Source organism: Somniosus microcephalus, unplaced genomic scaffold, assembly GCF_052327205.1.
Source record: "Somniosus microcephalus isolate GS21.2 unplaced genomic scaffold, FLI_Smic_1.0 unresolved_chr1, whole genome shotgun sequence".
In the NCBI taxonomy this organism is placed as follows: Eukaryota; Metazoa; Chordata; class Chondrichthyes; order Squaliformes; family Somniosidae; genus Somniosus; species Somniosus microcephalus.
The window spans coordinates 106231987-106259636 of NW_028225179.1; the positions used below are offsets into that span (position 1 = coordinate 106231987).

Consider the following 27650-nt stretch of genomic DNA (forward strand, 5'->3'; position numbering starts at 1 on the left):
TGGAAATGACGTTGTTCGGGGACGGTTTGTCGTTGTTGTGGCTGTGCGAGAGGGAGAGAGAGAGAGAGGAAAAAAATAATAAAGCCGAGCAAAGGGGGGGGAAAAACACGCACAGAATAAAACCGAGGTGAGATGACGAAGGGAAGTGGGGGAGGAGTGGAGTAACGAACGATTAAACCGGGCGGCACCGCGCGTGAGATAATATATAAAAATAAATACAAAGAACAACGGGGTTTGGAAGGATAAAGGTGAGGGAGGGGAGAGAGAGAGCGAGCGAGCCTGGGGCCCAGCAACCTGAGGGCAGGTAACCAGCTCGAGCTGCCGACGCTGCGTGCGCGTCCATGCGAGTGCGTGCGTCAGTGTGTGTGCGTGCGCGCGGGAGGGGCAGCGAGGCAGCCCGCGTGCGCCGCCCGAACAGGTAACAATGGTGCGCGCGCGCTCGCCGAGTTTTGATTGAGGCGGGCATGTGGAGGTGGGGGGGCGAGTGCGCCTGCGCGGTTTGACCAGGTTACAATGGTGCGCCAATTGCTGTCCGGCCGTGATCCGCCGCTACTGTGAATGGGCGGCTGATGCTGCTGCTGCTGCACTGCCGGAGGTGCCGTCTTTCGGATGGGACGTTAAATTTCTCTCTTTTCTCCCTCTCTGCCCCCCCCCTTGTACCTGGGGCCAGCGCTTGTGAAACATAGAAGATAGGAGTAGGCCATTCGGCCCCTCGAGCCTGCTCCGCCATTCAATAAGATCATGGCTGATAATCGACCTCAGTTTTAACGTCTCATTTGAAAGATGGCACCTCCGACAGTGCAGCACTCCTCTCAGCGCTGCACCAGAGTGTCAGGCTAGATTTTGGTGCTCAAGTTCCTAGAGGGGGCTTGAACCCGCAATCTTCTGAATCAGATGAGGGTACTACCCACTGAGCCACAGCTGATATGAAGGGGAGGGTAGAGCGCGCCTGCGCCGCTTGAACATGTAACAGTGGTGTGTGTGTGTGTGTGCGCGCGCACACTGTTTGAATCGCCGTGTGCGGGAGCGATCCTGTGTAAACATAAAGAAAAGAAAGGCTTGCATTTGTATAGCGCCTTTCATGACCACCGGACATCCTAAAGTGCTTTAAAGCCAATGAAGTACTTTTTTGAAGTGAAGTCATTGTTGTAATGTAGGAAACGCGGCAGCCAATTTGCGCACAGCAAGCTCCCACAAGCAGCAATGTGATAATGACCAGATCATCTGTTTTTAGCGATGATTGAGGGATAAATATAAACTTCCCTGCTCTTCTTCAAAATAGTGGCCATGGGATCTTTTACGTCTGATTTTTTTTGTTAGAACAGGGATATTAAGGCGTGCTCTGACAGTAGTTTAAAATTCCGATGGGGTGCGAGAGTGTACGTATATAGAAACAGACTGTTTACAGTGACTGAGGGGGTCTGTAATGAGGGGACATTGATACAACATTAAATGCAATAGCTTTAACAGCAGGAGAAACATTTTTTTGACACAGCGGGTGGTGAGGTTGTAGAATTGAAGCAGAGATTGTGTCAACATTTAAGAATAGGTTGGATCAGTGATTGACAGGGATAAGGAGATATAGGAACAAGACAGGCACATGGGATTAGGACTACTGGAGGATAAACAGCAACACGAATTAGTTGGAATGAATAGCCTGTTTACGTGTAATTGTATGAAGACCTAGCCGTTTGCTGAAGCTGTGAGGTGTATACAAGTTAACTGTAGTTTCAGGGGCTACTTTTGACCCACCGCACCCTGGAAAGAAGTACCTTAATACCCATCGTTTGTTCTGTATGGTGCAAAATGTGCCAGCACATTGGATAATGATAGATAAGTGTGTATATATCAAAGTGCAGATAATTTTCTGCAATGCAGATGAATTGAAGGGTATCTATGGAGTTGCGGGAGGCGAGAGGAAGTCTGAGCATCTATTGAACCTGAGTTACTCAACAACCTCGGCGCGCAATATAGATGTGAAAATACAGACTAGAAACTAGAATAGAAAGCCTTGGGGGGAGGGGAGGCTGGAAACTAAATGTGTTTCAAGCGAAACAAAAAGTAGGAACTGTGCATTCTGTAATACAACTAGAAATGCAGAAAGAACTGAATAACCAGATTGGTACTGGTAATTGGGATCCAGCAAATAGATAGAATATACAGTGTCACTGGGCTTAATGAGTGTTTTGGTATTGGGAAGCGATAATCTTTCAGCCTATACTTCAGTTTTGTGTCACTGACAGACCTGGAATCATCGGTACTTTACTTTATGTTGGTGTTATTTAGCTCAAAATGATCGCTCCAGGTAAATTGCTGAGTGTTTTTCACAGTTTGTGTGGTCTTAAATATAACGATTTCATGCACCCAGAATTGTACTTGAATTGGAATCCTTGTGGAAATGTTTAAAAAATGCCTGTTTAACTGAAAATTTCTCTCACTTGCCATTGTTTTTTTTTTACTGAAATTTTAGTGCCATCACAATAGTACAATGTGTATAATGCAACTAGAAATGTGGGTGGGAAGGACACGGATAGGGCTTTACAACCAAGCAGCAGCTAACTTGGGTAAAAAGTAGAAAATTCACTAAAGTAGACTGGTAAAATGCGTTAGACACTGTTCCTCGGATGTGCCTCGCCCCGATTGATGGGCAGAAAGTTAACTGGCATTAAGGGCCTTGTATGAAATAAGTCTGGGCAGTTGATTCCAAATCCTAGTGGTCATAAGCATACAGCTGAAAACTGTCCATAGTTTGGTATTAATTGGCAGACTTGTTCAGAGAAACCACAGGGTGGATGTTGTGGGAAATAAACATTTTATTATTTGGGTCTAGTAGCAGGTGCTCCATTTAAAGCAAAGGGTTGTGAATCTAGAATGCACTGGCCCAGAAGGTCAGAGATGCAAAGTTAATTGAGATATTGCAAAGGGAGGTAGGTATTGGAAGTTACAATATTAATGGGCATGGAAAAAAGGCAAGAGAAATGAATTAAAAAGATAGAGCTGCCATAGGAACAGGAGTAGGCCATTAAGCCCCTCGAGCCTGTTCCGCCATTCAGAGATCATGGCTGATCTGTGACTTAACTCTGCTTACCCACTTTTGCTCCATATCCCTTGATACCTTTTAGTTAAGTTAAAATCTGAGAATGATAGATTTTTGTTAACAATTGGACGAGAATCGACTGTCATTTGCGGAAGAGCGTTCCAAACGTCTACCACCCTTTGTGTGTAGAAGTATTTCCTAACCTCACTCCTGAAAGGCTTGGCTCTGATTTTTAGACTAAGCCCCCTAGTCCTAGACTCCCCAACCAGCGGAAATAGTCTCTCTCCCTCAATATCTTAAACGTCGATCAAATCACCCCTTAATCTTCTAAATTCCAGGGAATGCAACCTGCTCATAATTTAGCCATGGCTAACAAAATGTGAGATCAGGCTCAATGGGTCGAATGGGCTTCTTGCTTTCCTAAGCCTGTATTGTGGACAGTAAAATATTGGTTTACAGCTCATTATTCACTAATAAAATTAGGGAGCTTGCCCTATCTGACAGAGAAACAGCAGCAATTGTTAAATGTACATACAAATGTGGAAATATAGTAATATTAAGAGATAAATTTGAAGTGAATGGGTATTGTATGGGGAGAACAGAGATCTGCTAGAATAGGAATATCTACAGAGACTACAGATCTCGGAAAACAGAATCAGTACAAGGAGCACAGTTGCTCCAAGAAGGGACCTGTATTTGCAGGATGCTGATTTTGAGAAGGAATCATTACTGAGAGAGCTGAAAGAAACATTTTAAACATGGAGTACAAAGAGATCTGATAGAATGAGGAATATAGAGATATCTACAGGGAATAGAGAGAGATTGTATAGCAGAGGGGATGTGTAGGGGAAGTGCAGAAAGATCTATAGAAGCAGTACAGAGTGATCTGTTTTGAAGGAATCTGTATGGGGAGTATAGTGAGATCTGATAGAACTGTACAGGAAGTACAAAGATTCAATTATATCAGACTGGACATCTGTAAAGAGGGAGATCTGATAGAAAAGGGATTTCTGCAGGAAGTGTCGTGGGATCTGGTAGAGTAGAGAATCTGTTGAGAGGACAAAGAATGGGATTTGATGGAACTTGTGATCTGTGTGGGTAGCAAAGAGGGAAAGATCTTGTAATAAGGTATCTATAAGAGGAGTACAGAAAGAGACCAGTGCGTATCACGGCCTATTAAAATCGAGCACGCACTGTTGTAAGGGGCGTGGTGATTTCACATTGTAACAGCCATCGCCTGTATTTGAGCATTATGTGTGGCCTTGGCCTGCACAAAGTAGAATGATGGCAAGATCACTATAATGCAAATTATGGCACACAGATTATGCCTGGTAAATATTTAGTAACTTTTTCTGCTTGGTCTAATTATCTTGGAATATGGTTCTCTTTGGTCCTGGTTTGTGCACAGGGTACACAGGAAAGGAGATTACCTGGCCTCCTTCAGTTCTTAAGTTTGTTTGCCATATATACGCTAAAAGCTCAGCTATTTCACGTTGCAGGTTCCTAGAGCTTTTAGCTCATTCATTTTAGGACGGTTGACTCCTCCTTCTATGGGATGCCTTCAGGGTGACTGCTTCGCTCTTTTTAATCTTGAGGCATACCATACCATACTATTGCCATTGCAGCAGGCTGCTGCTTCTATTGGCTGAACAGCGTATGCTGCTGTACCATGCAGACCACAGCTGACAGTGGTGGCTGTCTTTATACCAAATCTTTTCTATGCCTTCTTAATGTTGCTTCCTTCCAATAGAGCCAACAGGCCCCAGTTATTGTGTCGCCCACTGACCCTGATATTTTCATTTGCATGCACAAATGTAGGGTGGTCAGTAAATGTGTATCTGCCACAACCACTCCAGTTCCTCTGGTCTCCACAGCTGTTTCATTGGCTGCAACCACTGTTATCACAAATATTAGGGCTATTGGTACCTAACATCCCCTGCACTGATATTCTCTGACCTGAACAGCACAAGGAGTTAAATTAAGATCCAGTGGAGGACTCCCTGACTGCATTGGCACTTGCTAATTATTTGCCTATTAGTGACATTAGCAGCAGCAACAATTCAAGAAGGGCAGGAGTTAGTCCTGAATATAATAGAATAGTAGAAAGTCTATATGGGAGGGGAAGAGACTAACATAAACTGATCTGACAGAATTGGGGAAGTACAGAAAAAAGATCTTGCAGGATATGTGTGCAAGAAGATCTGAGGGAAGCTGAAGAGTACAGGTGATGGAACAGAGGATCTGTATGAGGAGCACAGAGATAGACTTCTGGTAGAATAGGGGAGCTGCTTGTAAGATTAAACTAATAAAATCCGATGTAGTTCCTGTTGGGAGTATTTTCACTGAGGAATTCTAATATTAGACTGGTTTCTTGTTGCTAAGAGCAGATTACAAATTTGTTTATATTCCCAGAATTTTCCCTCAGCATGGCTGATGCAATTGGTCAGGGTTGAATAATGTGTATGGTGTATTGCCATGTTTTGAGTTTTTAAATTACATTTTTAGGGAATCCTGCCATTGAGATACCGCGCAGAATTTTCTGAATCCCCATGCCACCAACTCTCCATTGCCATTTAATGGTTGGAAAATCACAGACCGTATATTCACGATTTTCAAAATAAGCCAACAGCTGCGTCTGGGACCTCGAGAATTCTATCCATTTTTTTCACTCTCCAGTGGCGTCTCTTTTGCTGCTGCTAACCCATGCTGATTTATGGTTCCATAGGTGCTGGACTTCATGCTATAGCTCGCTGAATTGGCCATTATTCTTCAGTGAGGCTAGACAAGAGTATCATTCGGACTGCATTGGGGTGGGGGGGTAGAGGAGGAGACAAATTAGAGGATTCCGACCCTGTCTTCAGCTATGCTCACTGACATGTATGCACTTTTGTAGCAGGGACTACTGGATGACGATCAGGATTAATTTTACCCCTCTATAGCCTGGGGCACTGATGGCAACTGTAACACTTCTACAGCTGATCCTGTGGTGTGGAGATGCTGGAGTTGGACTGGGGTGGACAAATGTAAGAAGTCACAACACCAGGTTATAGTCCAACAGTTTTATTTGAAATCACAAGCTTTCGGAGCGCTGCTCCTTCCTCAGATGAAGTGGAGAGATGCATAAAGACACAGCTTATATAGTCAGAGAATAATGCCAGATGATTACAGGTAATCTTTCTAACTGCCATTTATCACACCTCGGCAGAGAGATAATCACAGCAATCAAAGGTGTGAATGGTGTCCAAACAGGTCAGTCAGGAAAACATTACATCAAAGAACAGTGAGGTGGGGTCAAATGTTGCAGATGCTAGGGTCTGTATGAAAAACAAAAAACAGACAAAAAACATTTTTTTGCTGGAAATCACAGCAGGTCCGGCTGCATCTGTGTAGAGAACAAGCCAACGATGACTCGAGTCTGGATGGGTTACATGTAGCGTGACATGAACCCAAGATCCCGGTTGAGGCCGTCCTCATGAGTGCGGAACTTGGCTATCAGTTTCTGCTCTACGATTTTGCGTTGTCGTGTGTCTCGAAGGCCGCCTTGGAGAATGCTTACCCGAAGATCGGAGGCTGAATGTCCTTGACTGCTGAAGTGTTCCCCGACTGGGAGGGAACACTCCTGCCCGGTGATTGTTGCGCGGTGTCCGTTCATCCGTTGTCGCAGTGTCTGTATGATCTCGCCGATGTACCATGCTCCGGGGCATCCTTTCCTGCAACATATGAGGTAGACAACGTTGGCCAAGTCACATGAGTATGTACCATGTACCTGGTGGGTGGTGTCCTCACGTGTGATGATGGTGTCTGTGTTGATGATCTGGCATGTCTTGCAGAGGTTGCCGTGGCAGGGTTGTGTGGTGTCGTGGTCGCTGTTCTCCTGAAAGCTGGGTAATTTGCTGCGAACGATGGTCTGTTTGAGGTTAGGCGGCTGTTTGAAGGCGAGTAGTGGAGGCGTGGGGATGGCCTTAGCAAGGTGTTCGTCGTCGATGACCTGTTGAAGGCTGCGAAGAACATGGCGTAGTTTCTCCGCTCCGGGGAAGTACTGGACGACGAAGGGTACTCCATTGGTTGTGTCCCGTGTTTGTCTTCTGAGGAGGTCTATGCGATTTTTTTTGCTGTGGCCCGTCGGAACTGTCGATCGACGAGTCGAGCGTCATATCCCGTTCTTACGAGGGCGTCTTTCAGCGTCTGCAGGTGTCCATCGCGTTCCTCCTCCTCTGAGCAGATCCTGTGTATTCGCAGAGCTTGTCCATAGGGGATGGCTTCTTTAACGTGGTTCGGGTGGAAGCTGGAGAAGTGGAGCATCCTGAGGTTGTCCGTAGGCTTGCGGTAGAGTGAAGTGCTGAGGTGTCCGTCTTTGATGGAGATTCATGTGTCCAAGAATGAAACCAGTTCTGAGGAGTAGTCCATGGTGAGTTTGATGGTGGGATGGAACTTGTTGATGTTATCGTGTAGTCTTTTCAGTGATTCTTCGCCGTGGGTCTATAGGAAGAAAATGTCTGGTGTATTGCGTTGGTTGGAGGTCCTGTGCAGCCTCCGATCTTCGGGTAAGCATTCTCCAAGGCGGCCTTCGAGACACACGACAACGCAAAATCTTCGCGCAGAAACTGATAGCCAAGTTCCGCACTCATGAGGACGGCCTCAACCGGGTTCATGTCACGCTACATGTAATCCCACCTGACGTAGGGCCATCCAGATTCGAGTCGTCGTTGGCTTGTTCTCTCTACACAGATGCAGCCGGACCTGCTGTGATTTCCAGCAAAAAAAATGTTTTTTGTTTTTCATACAGACCCCAGCATCTGCAACATTTGACCCCTTGTGACCCCACCTCATTGTTCTTTGATGTAATGTTTCCCTGACTGACCCGTTTGGACACCATTCACACCTTTGATTGCTGTGATTATCTCTCTGCCGAGGTGTGATAAATGGCAGTTAGAAAGATTACCTGTAAACATCTGGCATTATTCTCTGACTATATAAGCTGTGTCTTTATGCATCTCTCCACTTCACCTGACGAAGGAGCAGCGCTCCGAAAGCTTGTGATTTCAAATAAAACTGTTGGACTATAAAGCTTGTGATTTCAAATAAAACTGTTGGACTATAACCTGGTGTTGTGTGACTTCTTACAGCTGTTCCTGGTTAAGAATATCCAGTCTTGCACAGAGTGGATGGGGGTGGGCGAGAACGTGGGATCTTCCATGTATCTATGGCTTGTTTCTCCACTAGGCATGTGCCAATTGAGCTCGTGGGAGAGTTTGAGCTTTGTTTTCACTTGATTGCCTTTGAGGACTGAGTTAGAAGGTTCACAAGATTTTATCTTCGAAAAGGTGTTTGCCTGTGACTGTTCACCTGTCTGAGTTGGGGAATGTTTGTTGTATTGCAGGCTGTGCAGTTAGTTTTAGGGAAGGGTAGAGGACCAGCTCACTGAGTGCCCATTTTTACTCCATTGCTTATGTCTTACCTATATTTTATAATAATAATTGATCTTTTTAATTTTTTTGATTAATGCTATCTTTTTGTTTTTTGCCTATTGTTCCTCCCAGCTAAGAACGGCGTGCAGAAGCCATCAGTCATTCATTTAAAATAAAACAAAACAAACTATGGCAGCACCAGTGAATACTCAGAACCCCAGTAAAACCTGGGAGCTCAGCCTCTATGAACTGCACCGGACCCCACAGGTGAGTAAAACCGGGCAGCTCAGCCTCTACGAACTGCACAGGACCCCGCAGGTACGTGTGGAGCAGAGGGAATATCCCTTTGTGAATATCTTGCATGTCTGCATGAGAAATATTCAAATTTTTTTTTTTTTTTAAACTTTACAATGTTTGAGTTGCTGTAAAATCCAGATTTTTAAATTGCATATGTTTGCTTTTTTTTAAAAATAAAAAAAAATCAATTTTAAGTTGAATACACTGTGTGAAATTTGGCAATTATTTTTTTCGCCATTCTGAGAGCTGCTAGGTATTTTTATCACAACAGGGGCTGACCTGCTATACAGTGGTCCCCAGCTCAGTGCTTCTTACAAATAAGCAGTTGTTATATTTTCTCTCCCATTTTATAACTTTTTTACTCGTTCCTCTTGTACCTTCTTTCCTGATCTCCAAACACACCTTTCCTTGATTTGAGAGAGAGTTCAGTGCGGTGCCAGTCCTCTTGGCACCATTCTACCTGGCTGGGAGATTTGGCAAAAGTCTGCGCACCTGACTCGCCCTCTTAACTATTCCCCTTCCCCCACTTGCCGTCCCACCCTGTCTGAATGGCCCAGTTGCGATGGTGCATTGCATGGCTGAACTTGCAACCCTGCCATTTCCCGAGAGGCACTGCACAGCTAGGGGCGTTCTCCTGCTGTGTTTTTGGAGGTGGAATCGTGTTGGTTTTCTGTCTTAAAATAAAAACAGAAAATGCTGGAACCACACACAAGGTCAGTCAGCATCTGTAAAGAGAAGAAACAGACTATAATGTTTCAGGCTAGTCTGATCAACCCTCAGTCTGAGCAAAGGTACCCAACCAAAATATCATGACGTGTTTTTTCTCTTTGCAGGTGCTGACTGAGTTGTGCATTTCCAGCATTTGCAGTTTTTCCCCTTTTTTTTTATTTTCTTGTCTCGAACTATTTATTGTTTTGAGAATAAAGTATAAGGTTGTACGATTGTTGTAACTTCTGTGGAATCCATTAATAAGCAGCAGGTTGTATTTTGGGAAATTAAAACTGCACTGCTATTGGCAGGGGTACATTCAGCTTGTGTATGTGTACTTGAGGACTCTGCATCTGCAACTCATTTGAATGCTGCAACAACAAAAAAATTACCATCCGATCAGTCTTGCTCCCTCCGTGGGGGGGGGATGGGGAGATTACATTGAGGTGGAGGCTGCCAGGCCTTTGGTGATGGAGGCTACTTCCTATAGAATCGTAGGAGGACTACTGGAGTACGGCATAGAAGGCGGCCATTTGGCCCACCGAGCCTGTGTTGGCTTTTTGAAAGAGCCATCCAATTAGTCCCACTCTGCAGCTCTTTCCCCATAGCCCTGTACATTTTTCCTTTTCCAGTATTGATCCCATTCCCTTTTTGAAAGTTACTATTGAATCTGCTCTCGCCACCCTTTCAGGCAGTGCGTTCCAGATCATAACTCGCAGCGTAAAAAGATTCTCCTCATCTCTCCTGGTTCTTTTGCCAATTATCTTGTATGCCCTCTGGTTACCGACCTTCCTGTCAGTGGAAGCAGTTTTCCTTATTAAATCTATCAAAACCCTTCCTAATTTGGACCACCTCTATTAAATCCCCCCCGTAATCTTCTCTGCTCGAAGGAGAACAATCCCAGCTTCTCCAGTCTCTCCACATAACTGAAGTTCCTCATCCCTGCTACCATTCCAGTAAATCTCTGCTCCCTCTCCCAGGCCTTCACATCCTTCCTAAAGTGTGGTGTCCAGAATTGGCCACAATACTGCAGCTGGGGCCGAACCAGTGATTTATAAAGGCTTAGCATAACTTCCTGGCTTTTGTACTCTGAGCGACTTTTTTTTTGGGGCTGAATTGTGTAACTGAAAGCCTCACCCTAAGAGAAGTTTTATTCATCACCATGAAGGCAGGCCGGCCAGCCAGTCAGTCCGCACTGTATAGTCTCTCTTTGTTAACCTTATTTTTCTTTCATGACCCTTAAAATTTTAGGGCAGATCAAATTTCTGGCCAAAAATGATCTGTAACATTTAAATTGTTACTTGTAGAAACAAAATGTGCACACCCGACAACAAGAGTTGCCAATTATTTTACAGATAAGGCTGGTGTGAAGTCCATTCTGAAGTGTTAATGGTCCTTTCTTTCCAGGCAGCTGTGGGGAGGTACCTGGGAAAGTGAGGGGGGGGGGGGTGGTTACAGAGTTCTTTTTTGATCTGTGAGCACATTAGAGGACATGTATAGTGAGCTACACAAGGGAAATCCCCTTTGGCAACAATTTGTTTTTTGTTGGTTACCCTAGCTAGTCCCTTAAGCACAGGATGCACGGCCACCTGGGACAGTGTCCTGGCAGAGAGTAATTCGTATTGTAGGGGCGGGTTACCAAAGACCCGGCGCTAGTCAGGGTAGGACTGGGAGCTAAATATTCCTGGTTACATAATGTTTGATGGATAGAATAGGAAATAAAGGAGGGATGGCAGTATTTATCAGAGCTTCTATTGCAGAACGAGCAGAAAATCTCCTCAAAAGAGTACTTACCTCAGTTTTCAAAGATGAGTGTGACAAATGGAGGAAACCGAGTAATTAGAAAAGATAACTGTAGGTAATAAAGTGATACAGAAAAATATTGTTGAACTCAAAGTGGAACAGGCACTAGGAGGCCCTGACAGCATGCAACCTAAAATGTTACAAGAATTTGGAGAAGCTTTGACCACAATCTTTCAAACATCCTTGGATAGGGAAGCTGTGCCATTGGACTGGAAAGTTGCCGGTATCACACTGGTGTTCAAGCTGGGAGAAAGGGATTACTGGGTAACTGTAGATCAGTCTGCCTAACATCGGCAGTAGGTAACTCGGGAGCATAGTATGGATAGAATTCATCAGCAAGAGATGGGCCGGTTATGAGCAGCCAGAATGGATTTGTAAAAGGCCAGTCATGTTTGGTACATTTAATACAGTTCTTTGAGGAGTTAACTGAGTGTATTGAAAAAGGAAATATTGTGGCAGTTGGATTTTCAAAAGGCATTTGATAGTGCTGCACTGGAAATATCTCTAAGATTGATACATGTGGTATTAAAGGAGTGTGGCAGCATGGATGGGAAGTTGGCTACAGGACAGGAAAAGACTAGCGGCTAATGGACATCTTTTGGCCTGGAGGGATGTAAATAAAGGTGTCCCTTGGGGGGTTAGTATTAGACTAATTAGAAGGGTATGGGTGGTTGGACCAATATCAAAACTTGCGGACAGCGCAAAAAAGGGAGGGTGGCTAACCTACAGAGAACTAAGAAACTTCAGGAGGGTACAGAGGGGCTGGTAGATTTGGCGGATGTTGGATGAAATTTAATGCAGAGGAAATTAGGTGCATTTTGGGAGGAAGAATAAGGAAAGAAAACCTACAAAATGGTCAAACTTTAAAAGGAGTTGGAAGAGCATAGAGAGTTAGGGATTCAGGTGCACAGTGATAAGTTAATAAAGTTTTAACGAAAAATGTATATGGAATCATAGGTTTTATAAATAGGAGCATAAGAGTGTAAAAGCAGGAGTAATACCGATAGTTGGCTAGGCTGCAGTGGGAATATTGTTTCCTGTTTTGGGCACTCTACTCTAGGAAGGATATCAAGACCATGGAGTGGGTACAGAAGAGATTTACTGAGACAGTACCAGAGATGAGAAGCTTTAGTTAGGAGGAGAAATTAGGCACTATAACAGGGAAGGTTACGAGATGCTGAGAAGGATTTTGATCAGGTAAATTGTGAAAGACTATTTCAATGAATTGGTGACTGGGCATAAATGCAAGATGATCATAAGAACAAAAGAGAGGTACGGCGAAGTTTGTTTATGTAGAGGGTTCTTGTGACATGTAATGTCCTATCAGAAGCTACAATAACTTTTAAAAGGGATGCGGGCAAATATTTGAATGAGAAAGATTTGAAAGGGTGGTGGAATGGGACTAAGTGGGTTGTTCCTTGGGTGCCTCCGCATGTGCAATAGTCTCTGTGCTGTAAAATTATTTGATTCAGTAATTGTTCTACTTTCCCCTTAATAGCTTATTAATGATCTACTGGCTGGCCCCCTTGTTTGTACACCTTTACAACTTCTTCCCAAATATACAATCTGCTTCCCACCCAAATATTTATATATCAATGTAAGGTTTACGCGGACGCTGGGAATCTGAAGTAAAAGCAAAGTGGTGGAATTGCACGGCAAGTTAATCAGCATTTGAAAGAGGGAGGTAGGCTACTGATCTGGATGTGACTCTTCATCTCCGTTCTGAAGTGTTAACTTGTCTTTCTCTTTGAACCACTGACTGACCTGTGCATTTCCACCACTTTCTGCTCTTACTTTAGGTTAAGGCTGTAACTTTGTCACAGGAGTCTTGCGGCCCTTGAAAGCTGATCCCATCATTTTTATTACCTTAGTCGGGACTGCAAGGTTCAAAATTAAGCTTGCAAAACTACAAGTTGGTGGAAGCAGTGTCTAACAAACGTTGGCACTTTGAAATTTAAAACCATATTCTCGCTGCCCCTCAGATGGGTCTGCAGGAGGCTATAGATCTCGGTAGTGTAGCGGTTATGTTACTGAGCTAGCAGTCCAGAGGTCGTGGCAAGTTGTGAAATTTCATTCAATAAATCTGGTAATTTATTGGCTAACTGCAGAAAAATGGCTATGAAATGATCAAAACCCTGCTGGATCACTGACCTGGTCTGGTCTACACATGACGAGTCCATGCTGCGTGGTTACCCTCTGAAGTGATCCAGCAAGTCACTCAATTGTAGTAGCCCACCACTACTTTCCCAGGGCAACTAGGGGTCAGTATATACAGCCTTGCCACTGTTGCCCAAGTCCAAAGAACAACTTTAAAAATAATAGCTTTCATGCCTGGGCGCTGGAGTGCATTTATTACTTGGGGTGAGCTTTGATCGATCAGTGGTCTTTGGTAAAACTCTACAGACAAAATTACAGCCACGTGGACCCAAGTTCCAATAATTTCCCTGACACACCTGTTGTCTTTGTTTGCAGATATAATGATGGCAGAAGGTTGGCCTCCTGTTACAGTGACCCTCTTGTCTTTCCTTTCAGGAGGCAATTATGGATGGGACGGAGATCGCGGTGTCGCCCCGGAGCTTGCACAGCGAGCTGATGTGCCCCATCTGCCTGGACATGTTAAAGAACACCATGACGACGAAGGAGTGTTTACACCGCTTCTGCTCGGACTGTATCGTCACCGCACTCCGCAGCGGGTAGGGGATAGTTGGGCGCTGCCAGCTTTGGATTTATTACTACTTGTACACACATGGGCGAGTGTGAGATTAATGTATATAAGCTCTGGTAGCTTAGTGGTCAGGTGCACCTTTGTCAGATGCCTGCAGAGGGTCTGAGTCCTGTTTTCCAACCAAGTGTGCCAGGTGTTCAATGAATAGGGATTAGTCAGCTGCTAACCCATGGGGTGTTACAGATTTCGGGTCTGAGCCCTCTGTGGTTCCGTGCTACTAGTCACGCCTGTAAGTGTGTACTGTTCGATATCTAGTTATACCATAAAGCAACAAGCTGTTTTTATTATCATTATATACTGCTAATCAGACTTCCTGAGAATCTGCATTCTCATGCTGCAGCAAGTCGCTTTGAGGCGTTGCTGAATCCCAGCGGTTCAGACTGTAATCGTCTGCTGTGTATTCCAGTAGGAGTTACAGCGCCATCCAGGGATCGGGATCAGCTACTACAGCAATTATTGTTGCTTACATCCAAAAGATAACCCAAAGTGCTTTACAGCTAAATACTTTTAAAGCATAGTCACTATTGTTATGTAGGCATCTGCAGCAGCCATTTTGTGCATTGCAAGGTCTTGGGGACAGAAATGAGGTAAATGACCAGTTAATCTGCTTTGATGTTGGCTGAAGGGTAATGGTTAATTAGGGCAATGGGCGAACTCCCTGCACTTGATCAAATAATGCTATGGGATCCTTTTCATGTCCACCTGAAGAGAGAAGTTTTAACATTTATACCTGTAGAATTGGTCTCTGGACGAGAGAGGAAAAATCAGCTAGGGCTCCTGTGCAGATTGCTATTGAGTGACACTTGCTGGAAAGTTAGCGTGTGCGGACATTCAGTGAGGACAGGATTAGACTGTGCTATGATACCTCGACAGTGAAAATAGCCTGCCAACACTCACTAGCCTCATGTGAAGAATTGCCCTTTGAGAGAGACACCAGATGGCTGCTGGTGCCTGTACGAGTGGGGGCGGGAAGAAGAGAGAAAATGGGCAATTTCTAAGCAAGTAGAGATCAGGCAAGAAACTGGTTCAGACACTTGGAAAATCATGGCACCTCTTGTGTCAGTGCGCCAGTAACTCAAAGCAAATCTATGACCCTGAATATAGCACTTTCCTTCAGAGCTGACTAACTTTCCAAGTAGTTAACCAAAGGCTGTACTCCGGGTGGGACTGCGCTGGCGTGATATCTGATAGCTGTGTGGTGTGATAGTGGCAGCTTTCTAGAGATTGAGTTCCCATTTCAAGGAGTTGATAATAGGCTTTATATTCAAGTTATCTTGATCCAAAGTATATTGCGTTCTCTTTCCTCCTGGAGGGGTTTCATTTAAGGTGCTCCTGTGTACCTCCAACACCGTGGGCTTTGCTTGCTGCAGGACAGCTGGAGAGACAGCAGTACATGATTTATTATCGCACTCTCAGGCTCTCGTGCCACCACCTCGGGAATGGGGTGAGATTGCATTTAAAACACAAGTTTCACCCACACTTTCTTAAAAATAGGTGCTCCTTTTTTAAAATGACTGTGTACCTACTGGTCCTGTGTCCCTTCATCATGGTGCTACCAGAATCATACAGCACAGGGGGAGGCCATTCGACCCATTGTGCCTGTGCCGGCTCTTTGAAAGATCTATCGAATTAGTCCTGCTCCCCCCTGCTCTTTCCCTACAGCCCTGCAATTTTCTCCCCTTCCAAGTATTTATCCAGTTCCCTTTTTGAAAGTTACTTTTCGACCTGCTTCCACTAACTTTTCGGGCGGTGCATTCCAAATCATAAAGGGAACAATGGTGTCTGCCCATTTCACAAGTCTTTCTATGTCCTCCTGAAATCTGTTGCTATCTTCCTTGCTTCGACAGCACATCTAAAATTGGAACGGTACAGAAGATTAGCATGGCACTCATAACATGGTCTTGGGAACCATTGGTATCCCGGGGAAGGCTTGCTGCTTCCTGTTACTCTAGGCTTCCATTCTGGCCTGTCTGACTCTGCAATGTCGATCGGGTTAGGATTTGGTGCTGTCGTGTCTTTTTCTTGTTGTTCAGGAAAAGGAGGCAAGAAGCTGCTGTTTAAAACCTATTTTGTTTTTCAGTTTCCACGCACCAAGTGACAGGGCCGCCTTAAATATAGAACTTTTGGTTCCGTAGTTTTTTCTGTCTCTAACTGGCTTCCACTTGGCAGCTGTCCCAAAGGAGCTCACTGTGTGGGCGAATTGCAAGCACAGACCCCACTTCTCCGTACTCTACAGTGCAGCATTTTTCAAAGTAGCCCATGAGTAGTTGTGATTGTATCCAAGAAAAATAGTTTTTTTTTATTTTTTTTAAGAGAAATACTTCTGTCCTGTTTCAGATGCAATATAGCCCACAGCTGTGTTGCTGCTGCTTTCAGAATCTTCCATTTAAGTTTCACGTAGAGCATGCTGTGCTCTGACCTTTTACAAAGTTTAATTTTGTGAATTTGGTACTCTAGATCAGGGGTGTTGTTGCTGGGGAGTGGAGCACTTTCCATTCTCCATTTTCTCAATTTAAATTTTTCTCCCTGCTGTCCTGAATGCACTAACGCGTGGAACCTCGCCCAGTTGGCAGTTTTCCACATGTGAGCCCGGCCAGTGAGTGTCGGAGGACTATTTCACAGTGGAAGATGTCACAGCCGTACCTGATCCTGTGTGTGGTGTCTGCATCAAGTGCTCTTGGGTCATGTACAGGGTGATGAATTGTAGTGTAAATCATCCCCAACGCTGTCCCAGTAACGAGCCTCTGCCTCAACCACAGATGGGGACTCCTTACAGCAACACTCTGCGATTATGCCATTTCCTACACTAGCCATCCTGCAATCTCTGAGTGAGATTGGCAGGTTTGCGTTATGGACCCATTCCCACTAAGAACCAAAATTGAGACTTGACAAAACTCATTTTGTGTTGGGTCGTTTCACTTCATAGTCTTGTCTGGATTGGGATCCAGGTGAAAGGCTAGTGCCTAACACACTGCACTGTAGCTTCCTGACCTACATATGTTTAAACATTTATTTTTCTCTGTCCATATTTATTTTCAAGTGACTTCGTCCCCTTCCGCCATTTTAGGTTCTCCTGCGATTATGAACCCAACACATAACTGAATGGGTGAGCAGGTGACTAGTTCCTGGTATATTTTTTTTAGTCTCTTTTTAATTGTATTCTGCTTTTTGTTAAGGGACCACCTTAGCCTGGGATCTCTGCTGTAGCTAAAGCGCTGCTCTTCCAGGCTGGCCTATATCACTTGTTCTTAACTGAAGAATTCAGACTAAGACCTGCTCTAATGCTGTGTCCCTGGTGTGTGGTTATCTGCTGAACTAACGAGAGAATATTTTTGGCTACCATTTCTTTTAGGAACAAAGAATGCCCCACGTGTCGAAAGAAGCTGGTTTCTAAGCGATCGCTCCGACCAGATCCAAATTTTGATGCGCTGATCTGTAAGATCTATCCGAGCAGGGATGAGTACGAGGCACATCAAGACCGTGTGCTGGCACGATTGAGTAGGCTCCATAACCAACAGGCCCTCAGCAGCAGCATTGAGGAGGGACTGAAAATGCAGGCAATGCACAGGTAAGACCGACTTGCCCTGAATGCCGGTGTTTATCTGTCCCACAACTCCATGTTTGAACCTGTCCATTCAGTTTTCTGCCCCTGCCACAGCACTAAAACAGCCCTTATCAAAGCCACAACGACATCTCATGTGACTGACCGTGGTAAATTATCCATCCTCATCTTTGTCGACCTGTCTGCAGCCTTTGACATGGTTGACCACACCATCCTCCTCCAACACACCTCTCTCGTCCAGCTTGGCTCCATTGCTATCTGTCCAGTCATGGCCAGAGAATCTTCTGCAATGGCTTCTCTTCCTGGTCCTGCATCGTTACCTCTGGTGTCCCTCAAGGATCTATCCTTGGCCGCCTCTTATTTCCCATCTACGTGCTGCCCCTCCGCGACATCATCCGCAAAGGCAACGTCAGGTTCCACATGTATGCAAACGACACCCAGCTCTACCTCACCACCAACTTTCTTGAACCCTCCACTGCCTGATTAGTAAAGCTGCTTGTCAGACATCCAGTATTGGATGAGCAGAATTTTCCTCCACTTAACTTTTCGGAAGACCGAAGGCAGTGGCCACAATCTCCATTCTCTAGCCACTGACTCCATCCCTCTCCCTGGCCACCGCCTAAGGCTGAACCAGACTGTTTTCAACCTCGGCATCAAATTTGACGCTGAGCTGAGCTCCTGTCCCCATATCCTCGCCGTCATCCAAGACCGCCTACTTCCACCTCTGTAATATTGCCCTTCGCCACACCTGCCTTAGCCTATCTGCTGCTGAAACCCTCATCCATGCTTTTGTTACCTCCAAACTCGCCTATTCTAACGCTTTCCTGGCCGGCCTCCTACCAACCACCCTCCATAAACTTGAGCTCATCCAAAACTCTGCAGCTCGTATCCTAACTCGCACCAAGTCCCGTTCACCCATCGCCCCTGTGCTCGCTGACCTACATTGGCAACATGCCAGATTTAAAATCCTCATCCTTGTGTTCAATCCCTCCATGGCCTTGTCCCTCCATCTCTCTGCAACCTCCTCCAGCCCTACGACCAATGTTCCCCCAAGGTGTGCGGCCACGCACCAATCGAAGGTCCCACGCAGGCCGCTCGCCAGCTGCTGCTGGAAAAAAATCCCACGCATGCGTGGCCGCGCAGCAAACTTAAAGGGACTGCGCACCAGAAAAAAAAATCAGAGGGAACATTGCCTACAACCCTCCCAGATCTCTGCGCCTGCCAATTCAGGCCTTTTGTGCACCCCCTATTTCCATTGCCCCAGCAATGGTGGCTGTGCCTTCAGCTGCCTCGGCCCTGAGCTCTGGATTTCTTTCTTGAAACCTCTCCGCCTCTCTACCTCTCTCTCCTTCTTTAAGATAAAACCTACCTCTTTGACCCAAGCTTTTGATCACCTGTCCTAATATCTCCTTATGTGGCTCGGTGTCAAATTTTGTTCAAATACGCTCCGGTGTGAAGCGGCTTTGGACGTTTTACTACGCTAAAAGTGCTATATAAATGCAAGTTGTTGCTGCTGGGGCAAAAGAGGGGCATTGTATTCCAGGACGTTCAAATGGTAAATGGAAGAAGCCAAGAGTCATTCTGTTAAGGAGAGAGTTGTGAAAAGCACGATGTTTGCAGGAAGGGTAAAAAAAACTCACTGGGATATGAAAGTGCTGGAGGCTCGGGTTGGAATCTGAAAAATTTAAGCGCTTCACTGTTTGAAGGATATTAAAACAAAGTTTGCAAGTAGATGTGAGGAGATGGATCGGTAAACAGGACAGTTTGCAATATAGAAGATTGAATTACACAAGCCAGTATTTTGAGAGAGGGTATGTACTGCTTCAGAAAATAGCTCCAAACTCGAATGATTATCCTAGTCACTGAATGGTATCTTGTTTAGGAGATATTTTGCAGCCAGTGTTCATGTTTCTGTTGTGGTTTATAATGACACTAGAGCCTTGAAATTCCATCCTGGGGTAATTGTGTAAGAATGCTTATGTGGTGGTCTGAAATTCCTGTGTCTGCTATTTCAGTGGAGGCGCTAATCCTTATTTTAAACACGTTAACACGTTTGTAAAAATAGAAGGGGATTTCTGACACACTAAGTGCTTGTGCGCTAGTATCACACCGTGTAATTTCACATCCGTAGTTTTTTTGGTGACATAGGACCTACAGTGTTAATTTCCCCACCTCTCTTGAAGACAGGTGACTCTTGCTACCCTCCAGTATCTCGGTCAAGTGACCGACCTCACTTGACAGTCAGGGTTAGTGGGATTATTAAATCCTGTTGATCTTTAGCCAGTGTCTGGCTGTGTGTGTTTTCCAGCTGGAGTTGCTGAATAGTAATCAGATGTGGAAGCCCTTGGCTGTGTTTCTCTTCTGCCTAGCCCAGAGGCACAGAAGCCAGCTGTAGTGCCTCTACTATCCTGGCTGAGATAAGCTAATTGGTCAAACCCAGAGTTTTTCTGGACAGTATGACTCCGTTCTACACTGCACAAGTCAATTTACTGACGGCAACTGTGGGACCTTTACCGGGTTACTTCGAGCAGATAATGCAGATGCTTTATTGTAGGATTTTAGAGCACTGTTCTGGTGGGTGCCAGATGGCTGTATCCACCCTCTTTATGTCGCTGGAGGCACCGATACATTTTAAACATGCTCACCCCCTCCCACCACCCCCTCCCATTTCCTCTTCGTAGAGCTCAGCGAGTAAGGAAGGCACAGCACGAATCAGACAATACCACTTTCAGTGGCGGGGAGGACAACTGCGACAGCCGCTCTCACGTCAGCAACGTGTCCACGCACAGCAACCAGGAGGCTGGTCCAAGCCGCAAGCGCTCCAAAGCTTCGGATGACTCCTGTCCCGATCTCGATAACTCGCGGGAGGGGGCCGGAAGCCCAGATGTTGGGGTGGACTCCTGCAGTGAAATTGAGCTGGTCTTCAGACCTCATCCAGTGTTGGTGGAAAAAGATGAATATTCACAAACCAGGTATGGGGAGTGGCCTTTGCAGATAAGATTCAAAGTTAAAGTGTTAAAACTCCCGTGTTTGTAAAGTATCCGAGCAGTCTCCAGGTTGTTTTGGACCTAATGTGCCAATGTGATGGCTTTGGTCCCGACTCAGATGCATCCTGCTGTTTCCAACCTGGCTGTGTTATATCAGTAAAAATGATCATTGTGCATACTCTTGCTGTAGGTGAAGCTACTTCATAAGGTCTTGGGATGCTTTTCTCACATTAAGGAGGATGAGGAAGCATGAATGTCATTTTAGCTGGTGTAACCTTGCTGGTGAACAAGATGGATACGAGAAAGGGGGGGTGGGGTGGGGGGCGAATGTTGGCCTAGGCACCAGGAGAGCTCCCTGATCATCTCCAATGAGCCATGGGATCTTTTACGTTTCCCTTACTTTTTAATGTCTCGTCCCGAAAGACGGCACCTCTGAACTGCGATCATGTCCTGGAGTGGAGCTTGAACCCATAGCTGCCTGACTCCACAGCTAGAGAGCTACCAATGAGTTGGGTTTCTTCCATCAATCCAGTTTCCCCACTATGTTACTGCGACGTTGGAAGCTCCTTGGTCCTTGTAAAAAGTCCCATTGTGCCTTTGGGATAGTTCATTGCAGTGGAATGTGGGGTGAAATTTGACCAGGATTATTTTTCTTGGCATGGTAGAACTCGCCGTTCCATTGTGCCTGTTTTCTGACTTGTTTGATTTCTACAACTGATCTGTATATTGGGGCAGGTGGTTCTTGTTTTTAAAAAAAAAAAAAAAAAAATGTTTGTTCCCATTAGGGAAGTCACTCTTACATCTCTGCTGCTGATCAATCAGATTGTATGGGGAGAAGGGGGAAATCTGAGCTGCATGCTGGGAGCAGTTAGAGGGGAATGAATATGGAAACATGGCTGAAAAATGGACTGACTCATTCCAATGTCTGCATGGTGGAATTATAATTTTATTGCCCCTTCTTGCCCAATTGCTCGTGGTTTTTAAAATGTGTAGCAAAAATACTTCATAGTATAATATGGTGGGTATCTGATTTTGCACCATGTGATTAAGCAGTGTGCAAATCTCCGCCACCAGCCACCACTTTTTATCTTGATCCCCATTTAGATTATAGGCCTCCGCCCTCCTTCTCCGGCATGCACTCTTTCAAAATGGCAGCTTGAAAGAAAGACTTGCATTTATATAGCACTTTTCACAACCTCAGGACATCCCAAAGCACTTTACAGCCAATCAAGTACTCTTTTGAAGTGTAGTCGCTATTGTATTGTAGCAAATGCTGTAACCAATTTGCACACAGCAAGCTCCCGCAAGCAACAGTGAGGTAAATGGCCAGGTCATAACTGTTTTTTGTGATGTTGGTTGAGGGCCAACTTAAGAGTCACAAATTAGTCAAGTTTAGCATTTTCAAGTTATCTCCTAGTTACTCTGCCATATATCAAATGAAATACTGAGCGCCCTAAAGTCTTAGAAGAAAATGGCTTATGAGTTTTATTTTTGCATTTCTTTTTCCCCTTCCTACCTAATTCTGAAACCATGATGTGTTCTGATGGCTCAGATATGTGAAGACCACTGCAAATGCCACTGTGGACCATTTGTCCAAGTACCTGGCATTGAGGATTGCCTTGGAGGAACAGCAGAAAAGCATTGGGAACAACGCCGTCACTCTGGAGGAAGTCAGTGAGAAGCAGTACACGATCTACATCACTACCTCGGGGGGCCAGTTTACGGTAGGTAAACTCTCCTTGTTTTGACCTGTTCTACGCAACTCAGTTGAAAGGTTCTTTCATCTTTCTCTGATCTTTCTGTTCCTCTTGAGTTCCACTTTTGTCGACATGTATGTCTTTCCTCCTTCCTGTATCATCACTGCAGAAATGGCCTTTCATCATGCTGTGTCCTACTCTTCACTTGTTCTTTCCCTGGCCCTCAAAACTGCTGTTCCTTACCTAACCTCACCCTTCCCTTCTACAGTCTTCACTTCGCCACCACTACTTTGTTTATCTTGTCTTCTCTTTTTTTTCTACCTTGGTGTTGTCCTGCACTGTGGGCCTTGGCCTTTCTCCGAGGTTTCCCAATTAATAAATGAGAGGATTTGCTACAATGATGTGTATTCTGCCCCTCCTGTAGGAGAGAGAAGTAACGGTGTTCACATGGTTGTCGGCACCAACGCATCCAGGGAACAGCATTGTATTTGACATGGCGATGACCATGTATGTGTGTCACGCGCAGCACCCTCAGTAGGGACAGGGTCATAACGCATGCATGCTGCACAGCTGCCTTTTTTTGTTCAATTTTCTTTCCTCTTTCTCTGCTCCCTCCACTCTTCAAAAGGTGCTTATTGGCCTCTGCTGCTTTTCCCAAGTGGCTGTTCTTCAGTGATGTGGTGAATTTGGCAGATGACTTAAAAGATCACTTTTTAAAAAAAAAAAAAAAAAAAAAAAAATTCTCATCCTTGTGTTCAAATCCCTCAATGGCCTCGTCCCTCCCCATCTCTGTAACCTCTTCCAGCCCTACAACCCTGTGCGATTTCTGCATTCCTCCAGTTCTGGCCTCCTGTGCATTCCTGATTTTCATCGCTCTACCATTAGCAGCTGTGCCTTCAGCCGTCTAGGCCCTAAGCTCTGGAATTCCCTCCCTAAATCTCTACTCCTCTCTCCTTTTAAGATGCTCCTTAAAACATACCTCTTCTCGCCCATCTCCTTATGTGGATCGGTGTCTCTTATTGTTTGATTGCATTCCTGTGAAACTCCTTGGAATGTTTTGCTACGTTAAAGGCGCTATATAAATGCAAGTTGTTGCATCAGAACAGAGCAGGATCCTGATCTTGACCAGATGCACTGAGATGTACTTGGCAATAGGGTGAGATTTGGCACAATGATTCTCTTCTCCAGCCCCCAGCCTCGGGTTAATTGTAGCACCCTAGGTGAGATTTGCTAACTCAGCACAGAACGGACCTCGGGCCTTACTGTGCTGTTTTGATTCACTGCCACAATAAGCAGTCTATTTAAACAAACTGCCATGTTATTCCTGGGAAAGCTTCTTGATGGGAAGTGTCTTTGTTTGTTTAATTATATCTTTTTTTGAATTTTTGTGCAGACACTGAATGGATCACTGACGCTGGAATTGGTGAATGAGAAATATTGGAAGGTCAGCAAGCCTCTTGAGCTGTACTACGCCCCCACCAAGGAACAGAAGTAATGAGCGGGGGAGGGGAAAAGGACCAAAATAATTGCTATCTGCTTGCTTATTCCTTCCATCTATTCGCCACAATAAGACTGCCACAGCTTTTTGGCTTTGAAGAGTGCGGAAGGGACTGCTGAATCTCGGGAGAGAAGGACCGGCTGGAAATTGTTTGGGTCTTGATGCAAGGCCAACGAGAGGACATTATTTCAGTTTGGGTTGGGGAATAGAATAAATCTGAACTGTTACATACCATTGCTTCTGTGTCCTCTAGTGCTGGGTGCGATTGTGTTTTGAGTTCAGGGTCATGTTTTGAGGTTTGACTTTGTTTCTGTTGTGATCAGTTGACCATCCCGATTTAATATGAGCGGGTGTTGCATGGAGCCTCGTGGCTGTAGTGCTCGTTCCCTTAGTTAGAGACCTGCTGATGCATTTCACATATACAATTAGCATCATCCAGTAACTGAGGCCGAACACAGGCTGCACAGTACTGAGGGTCTGTTCCCTTCTAGCAACTGTTGGGGGTGGGGGAAAACAAGGTACCTGATTATTTTGACAACATAACATTTACGATCCCCAAAGTAATTTTCGTGCCAAGTTTTGATGTTTGTATTTTTTTTCCCTCTCGCCTTAAAATAGCTTTTTTCCCCCTTCTGCTTTTTGTCCGACAGCTGATCTCATTTTAATCCCTTCACTGAAAATAAACCTTGACTTGTGGGTTTGAATAAAGTGCCTGTGCCGCTCGGCCTAAACATTTGATTCCCATTATGCACCTACCTCTATTTTCCCGTTTCCTCCCCTTTTTTTTTTGCTGCTGTGTTTGGAGAGGAGTATGTTGGAGAACAGAAGTTAGCTGTGTTATATAACGTGATAGAGAATTGGTGGTTCAGATGTCATATACTGAGACTGAATTTCAACCATTCTTGTAAGGTCATCCAATTTGCCATGGTTGCATTAGAGACAATGTACTCACCCATTCTTGTTGCATTGGAATGAAAAATCTACTTATTAGTGAGCTTTCTTGTCTATCACTGGGGGGACATTTCTGCCACTGTGAGCTGGCTAGCTGTGTTGGACGAATTTCATATCGTGCGATGAGAGGAGTGGTATTTTTTAAATGCAGAAGACAAAATCTGTTGGGTGAGTTTTGTTTTAATAGAAAATACGATGCACTTGCAATATTCATTCTCCTGTATATATTTGAATGTTTTATTGTTCCCCTCTCCTCCTCCTCTCCTGAAGCCATTGACTCTGAGTGTCCATCATCTTTCGATACCTCACCCAAGTCGTTCATGTGTGAGCCTTGACCGCCAGTGTTGGCAGACTGTTTGACTGCACAGGTGTTGCAGTTGAACCCAAACCCTTCCACGCTTGCACGCACCCTTGCAGCAGAGGATCGTGGTCAAGAGCAGGATCCCTTGCCAGTTCTGCCTCTTCCTAACCCAAGGCCAGTGTGGCCAATCGCAGGCTCATTACTGTCTTCCCGGTAGTGTTTTGATGGAGTAATAGAAAACAACGTCGAGTCTGGCTTTGTTACTGAATAAATCTGCTGATCCATATGCTTTATTTTTACTGGGAGATTGTGACTCATGCATATTGTGATACCACTTTGCTTCACCCAGAGTAGTTATACTCAATTATTTTTTTAATAGATGTACTACATGCAATAGATCGGGTTGGACTGTGGTACAAGATACCTGAATGGGTTTGGAAGAAATGAAGTAACGCAATGATTTATAAGGTTGAAACGTTGAGAGATGTTGTGCATTTGAAACATATTTGACATAGTTCAGTAGAAAAAAGATTGAGTACAAATACAGGAAACTTTCGATTTACCGGCACCTAAATAACCGGAAATCTCGGTTAACCGGCAAAATTCAGGAGTAGGTTTTACTTCGTATTGTATTTGCCTTCCTCCGTCTGTTGCTGTGCAAGGGTGTGGCTGCAGCTGTTGCTAAGCTACAGAGACGCTTGGAACTTGTGGCCATTGTTCTACACTTGTTGCTAAGCAACAGGGTTTGTTGCTTTATACGGAGCTGTCAGCTCTCCCTATCTTTTACTGTAGTGTTCGGTTATCCGGAATTTTTGATGAACCGGCACCACGTCGGTCCTGTCCGTGCCGGATAAAAAAAAAATTCCTTTACACACGGTTGACCCAGTTGGTTGAAATAAGAGACATAATACAGGCAGTTAGTGAGTGCAGACTTGCGGACTTTACAGTGGCATCTTGAAACAACAATGTGCCTGAAACGTGATTTGTACCAGTGTATTCAGGGCTTTGGTCCTGGTTCAATTATCAAGCGCCTGTTGGCACAGTCGATTAACAAGTCACCAGAGGCCCAATTACAGATTGAAACCCACTTGGCTCCCCAGTTCATTTTGACCAATGTCCACACAAGCAGGTGCTGCACAAACTAGTATAATCAAGGTTGGAATTGAGATCTTGCAGTAGTACTACAATAAGACATTGCATGTTACATCAGAATGTGTGCTGTACAGGAGTGTAATGTACCTTGTATCAATCGGTTAGGTTACCCCCCTTTTGGTAGCTTACTGTTGAGTACTATTTATCGACTGAGAATATTCTGTTTGGTATGGTTACGCAGTGTAGTATTTGGTGGGGGTTCTATGGGATCCACAGCCCCAGTCGCATGGTCAGAGAGCCTACTCTCCAGGATGGATGATATGCCTTTGGATAACTCTGAGGGAGCAGTGTAGTTCTAGTAGAACGGGTGAGTGTATTTGCTGGATCACAGTATTGTCCTTTCATTTCGGAGACCTTGGCTCCAGCCTGCCCCCGATCCGTGGGATGAAACTCTCATCTTCTGAAGTGGGTTGAGCCTGTGCAATGCTACATGAGGTGCATTAGGGATGTGAATCCACAGCACCAAAGTGCTCACCATTCTATGCTCACTCAAGACCACAGGAACCCAATCAAATCCTTTTTGGAGCATGCTGAAAGAGGAAATTGAGGAGCAATAGTACTTGTGAGGCGTACAATCGGCACCCATCTCCGACTGCTCCGTTTTAAAAAGGGAGCTGAGTGTAGCGTTTTCCACTTGGGGAACAAACTGTAGATAGTCTGTGGGCTCATTCAGTCCAGTAAGACTGAGCAGTGATTCCTTTTGGGAATGTTGACTGGCGGGTGCCATTCGAATCCCAGGAGGTGGAGTGTGGTGTGGCCTGGAATCGCCTCTGTACCTTCTCCGAAGCCTTGACATCCTTCCTAAAGTGTGGTGCCCAAAGTAGGACATGGTACTCCAGCTGAGACCTAACCAGTGATTTTATATAGCGGTTTAGCATGACTTCCTTGCTTTTGCCCTCTATGCCTCTGTTTATAAAGCCCAGGATCCTGTGTGCTTTTTGAACAGACTTGGCCTGCCACCTTCAAAAGATTTGTGTTTGTGAACCCCCAGGTCTCTGTTCCTGATGACCTGCATTTTTTGGTCTTGGCTTTACACACCAAGGTTTTTTTTCTGTAATTTCACCCCCCCCCCCCCCCCCCCCCCCAAAAAAAACTCATTAAAGTCCTGTGCTCAGTTTATCAGATTCTCAACATTGGATGCACCTCATGATTTCAGTATTGGATGTTTGTACTAACTGTACTTGTCATGTCTGTTGCTGGAGGATTGGCACTGCACCATCCAATATTTATTATCTGTGGGCTGCCTGTTGAGGGCATTTTGAATATTTTTAATACGGTGTCTTGAAATTTCTACCATCTGTTGTATGGTTTGGGCACTGGGCTAGATATGTCATTAAACAGGCAAGATATGTTTGGCAAGGAAAGGTGTGTTTGTGTGGTGTGTGTGTGTGTGTGTGTGTGTGTGTGTGTGTGTGTGTACATGACTGAGTAGTCATCGACAAAGCTATGCAAGCAAGTATCTTTGTTTTAATTATGCTGTAGATGTCGTGGAGTATTCAGGACATTAAATGTAACATTGGTAAA

General features: G+C 45.0%; 1 protein-coding gene across 4 annotated transcripts; it reads left to right on the forward strand.

Annotated features, from left to right (window-relative positions):
* LOC147095689 (E3 ubiquitin-protein ligase RING2-A-like) lies at positions 1–27650 on the forward strand. 4 transcript variants are annotated; one of them, XM_085974732.1, is made up of 7 exons: positions 1–127; positions 8578–8763; positions 13786–13946; positions 17331–17546; positions 20222–20512; positions 22080–22251; positions 23618–27650. In XM_085974732.1, exons 2-7 carry the CDS (start codon positions 8635–8637, stop codon positions 23717–23719), a joined length of 1071 nt encoding a protein of 356 aa, XP_085830858.1. In that variant the 5' UTR covers positions 1–127; positions 8578–8634; the 3' UTR covers positions 23720–27650. The 4 variants fall into 4 exon arrangements, with proteins under 4 accessions (XP_085830858.1, XP_085830860.1, XP_085830861.1 ...); XM_085974734.1 differs by having other exon boundaries at positions 8578–8712; XM_085974733.1 differs by lacking the exon at positions 1–127 and adding an exon at positions 267–418.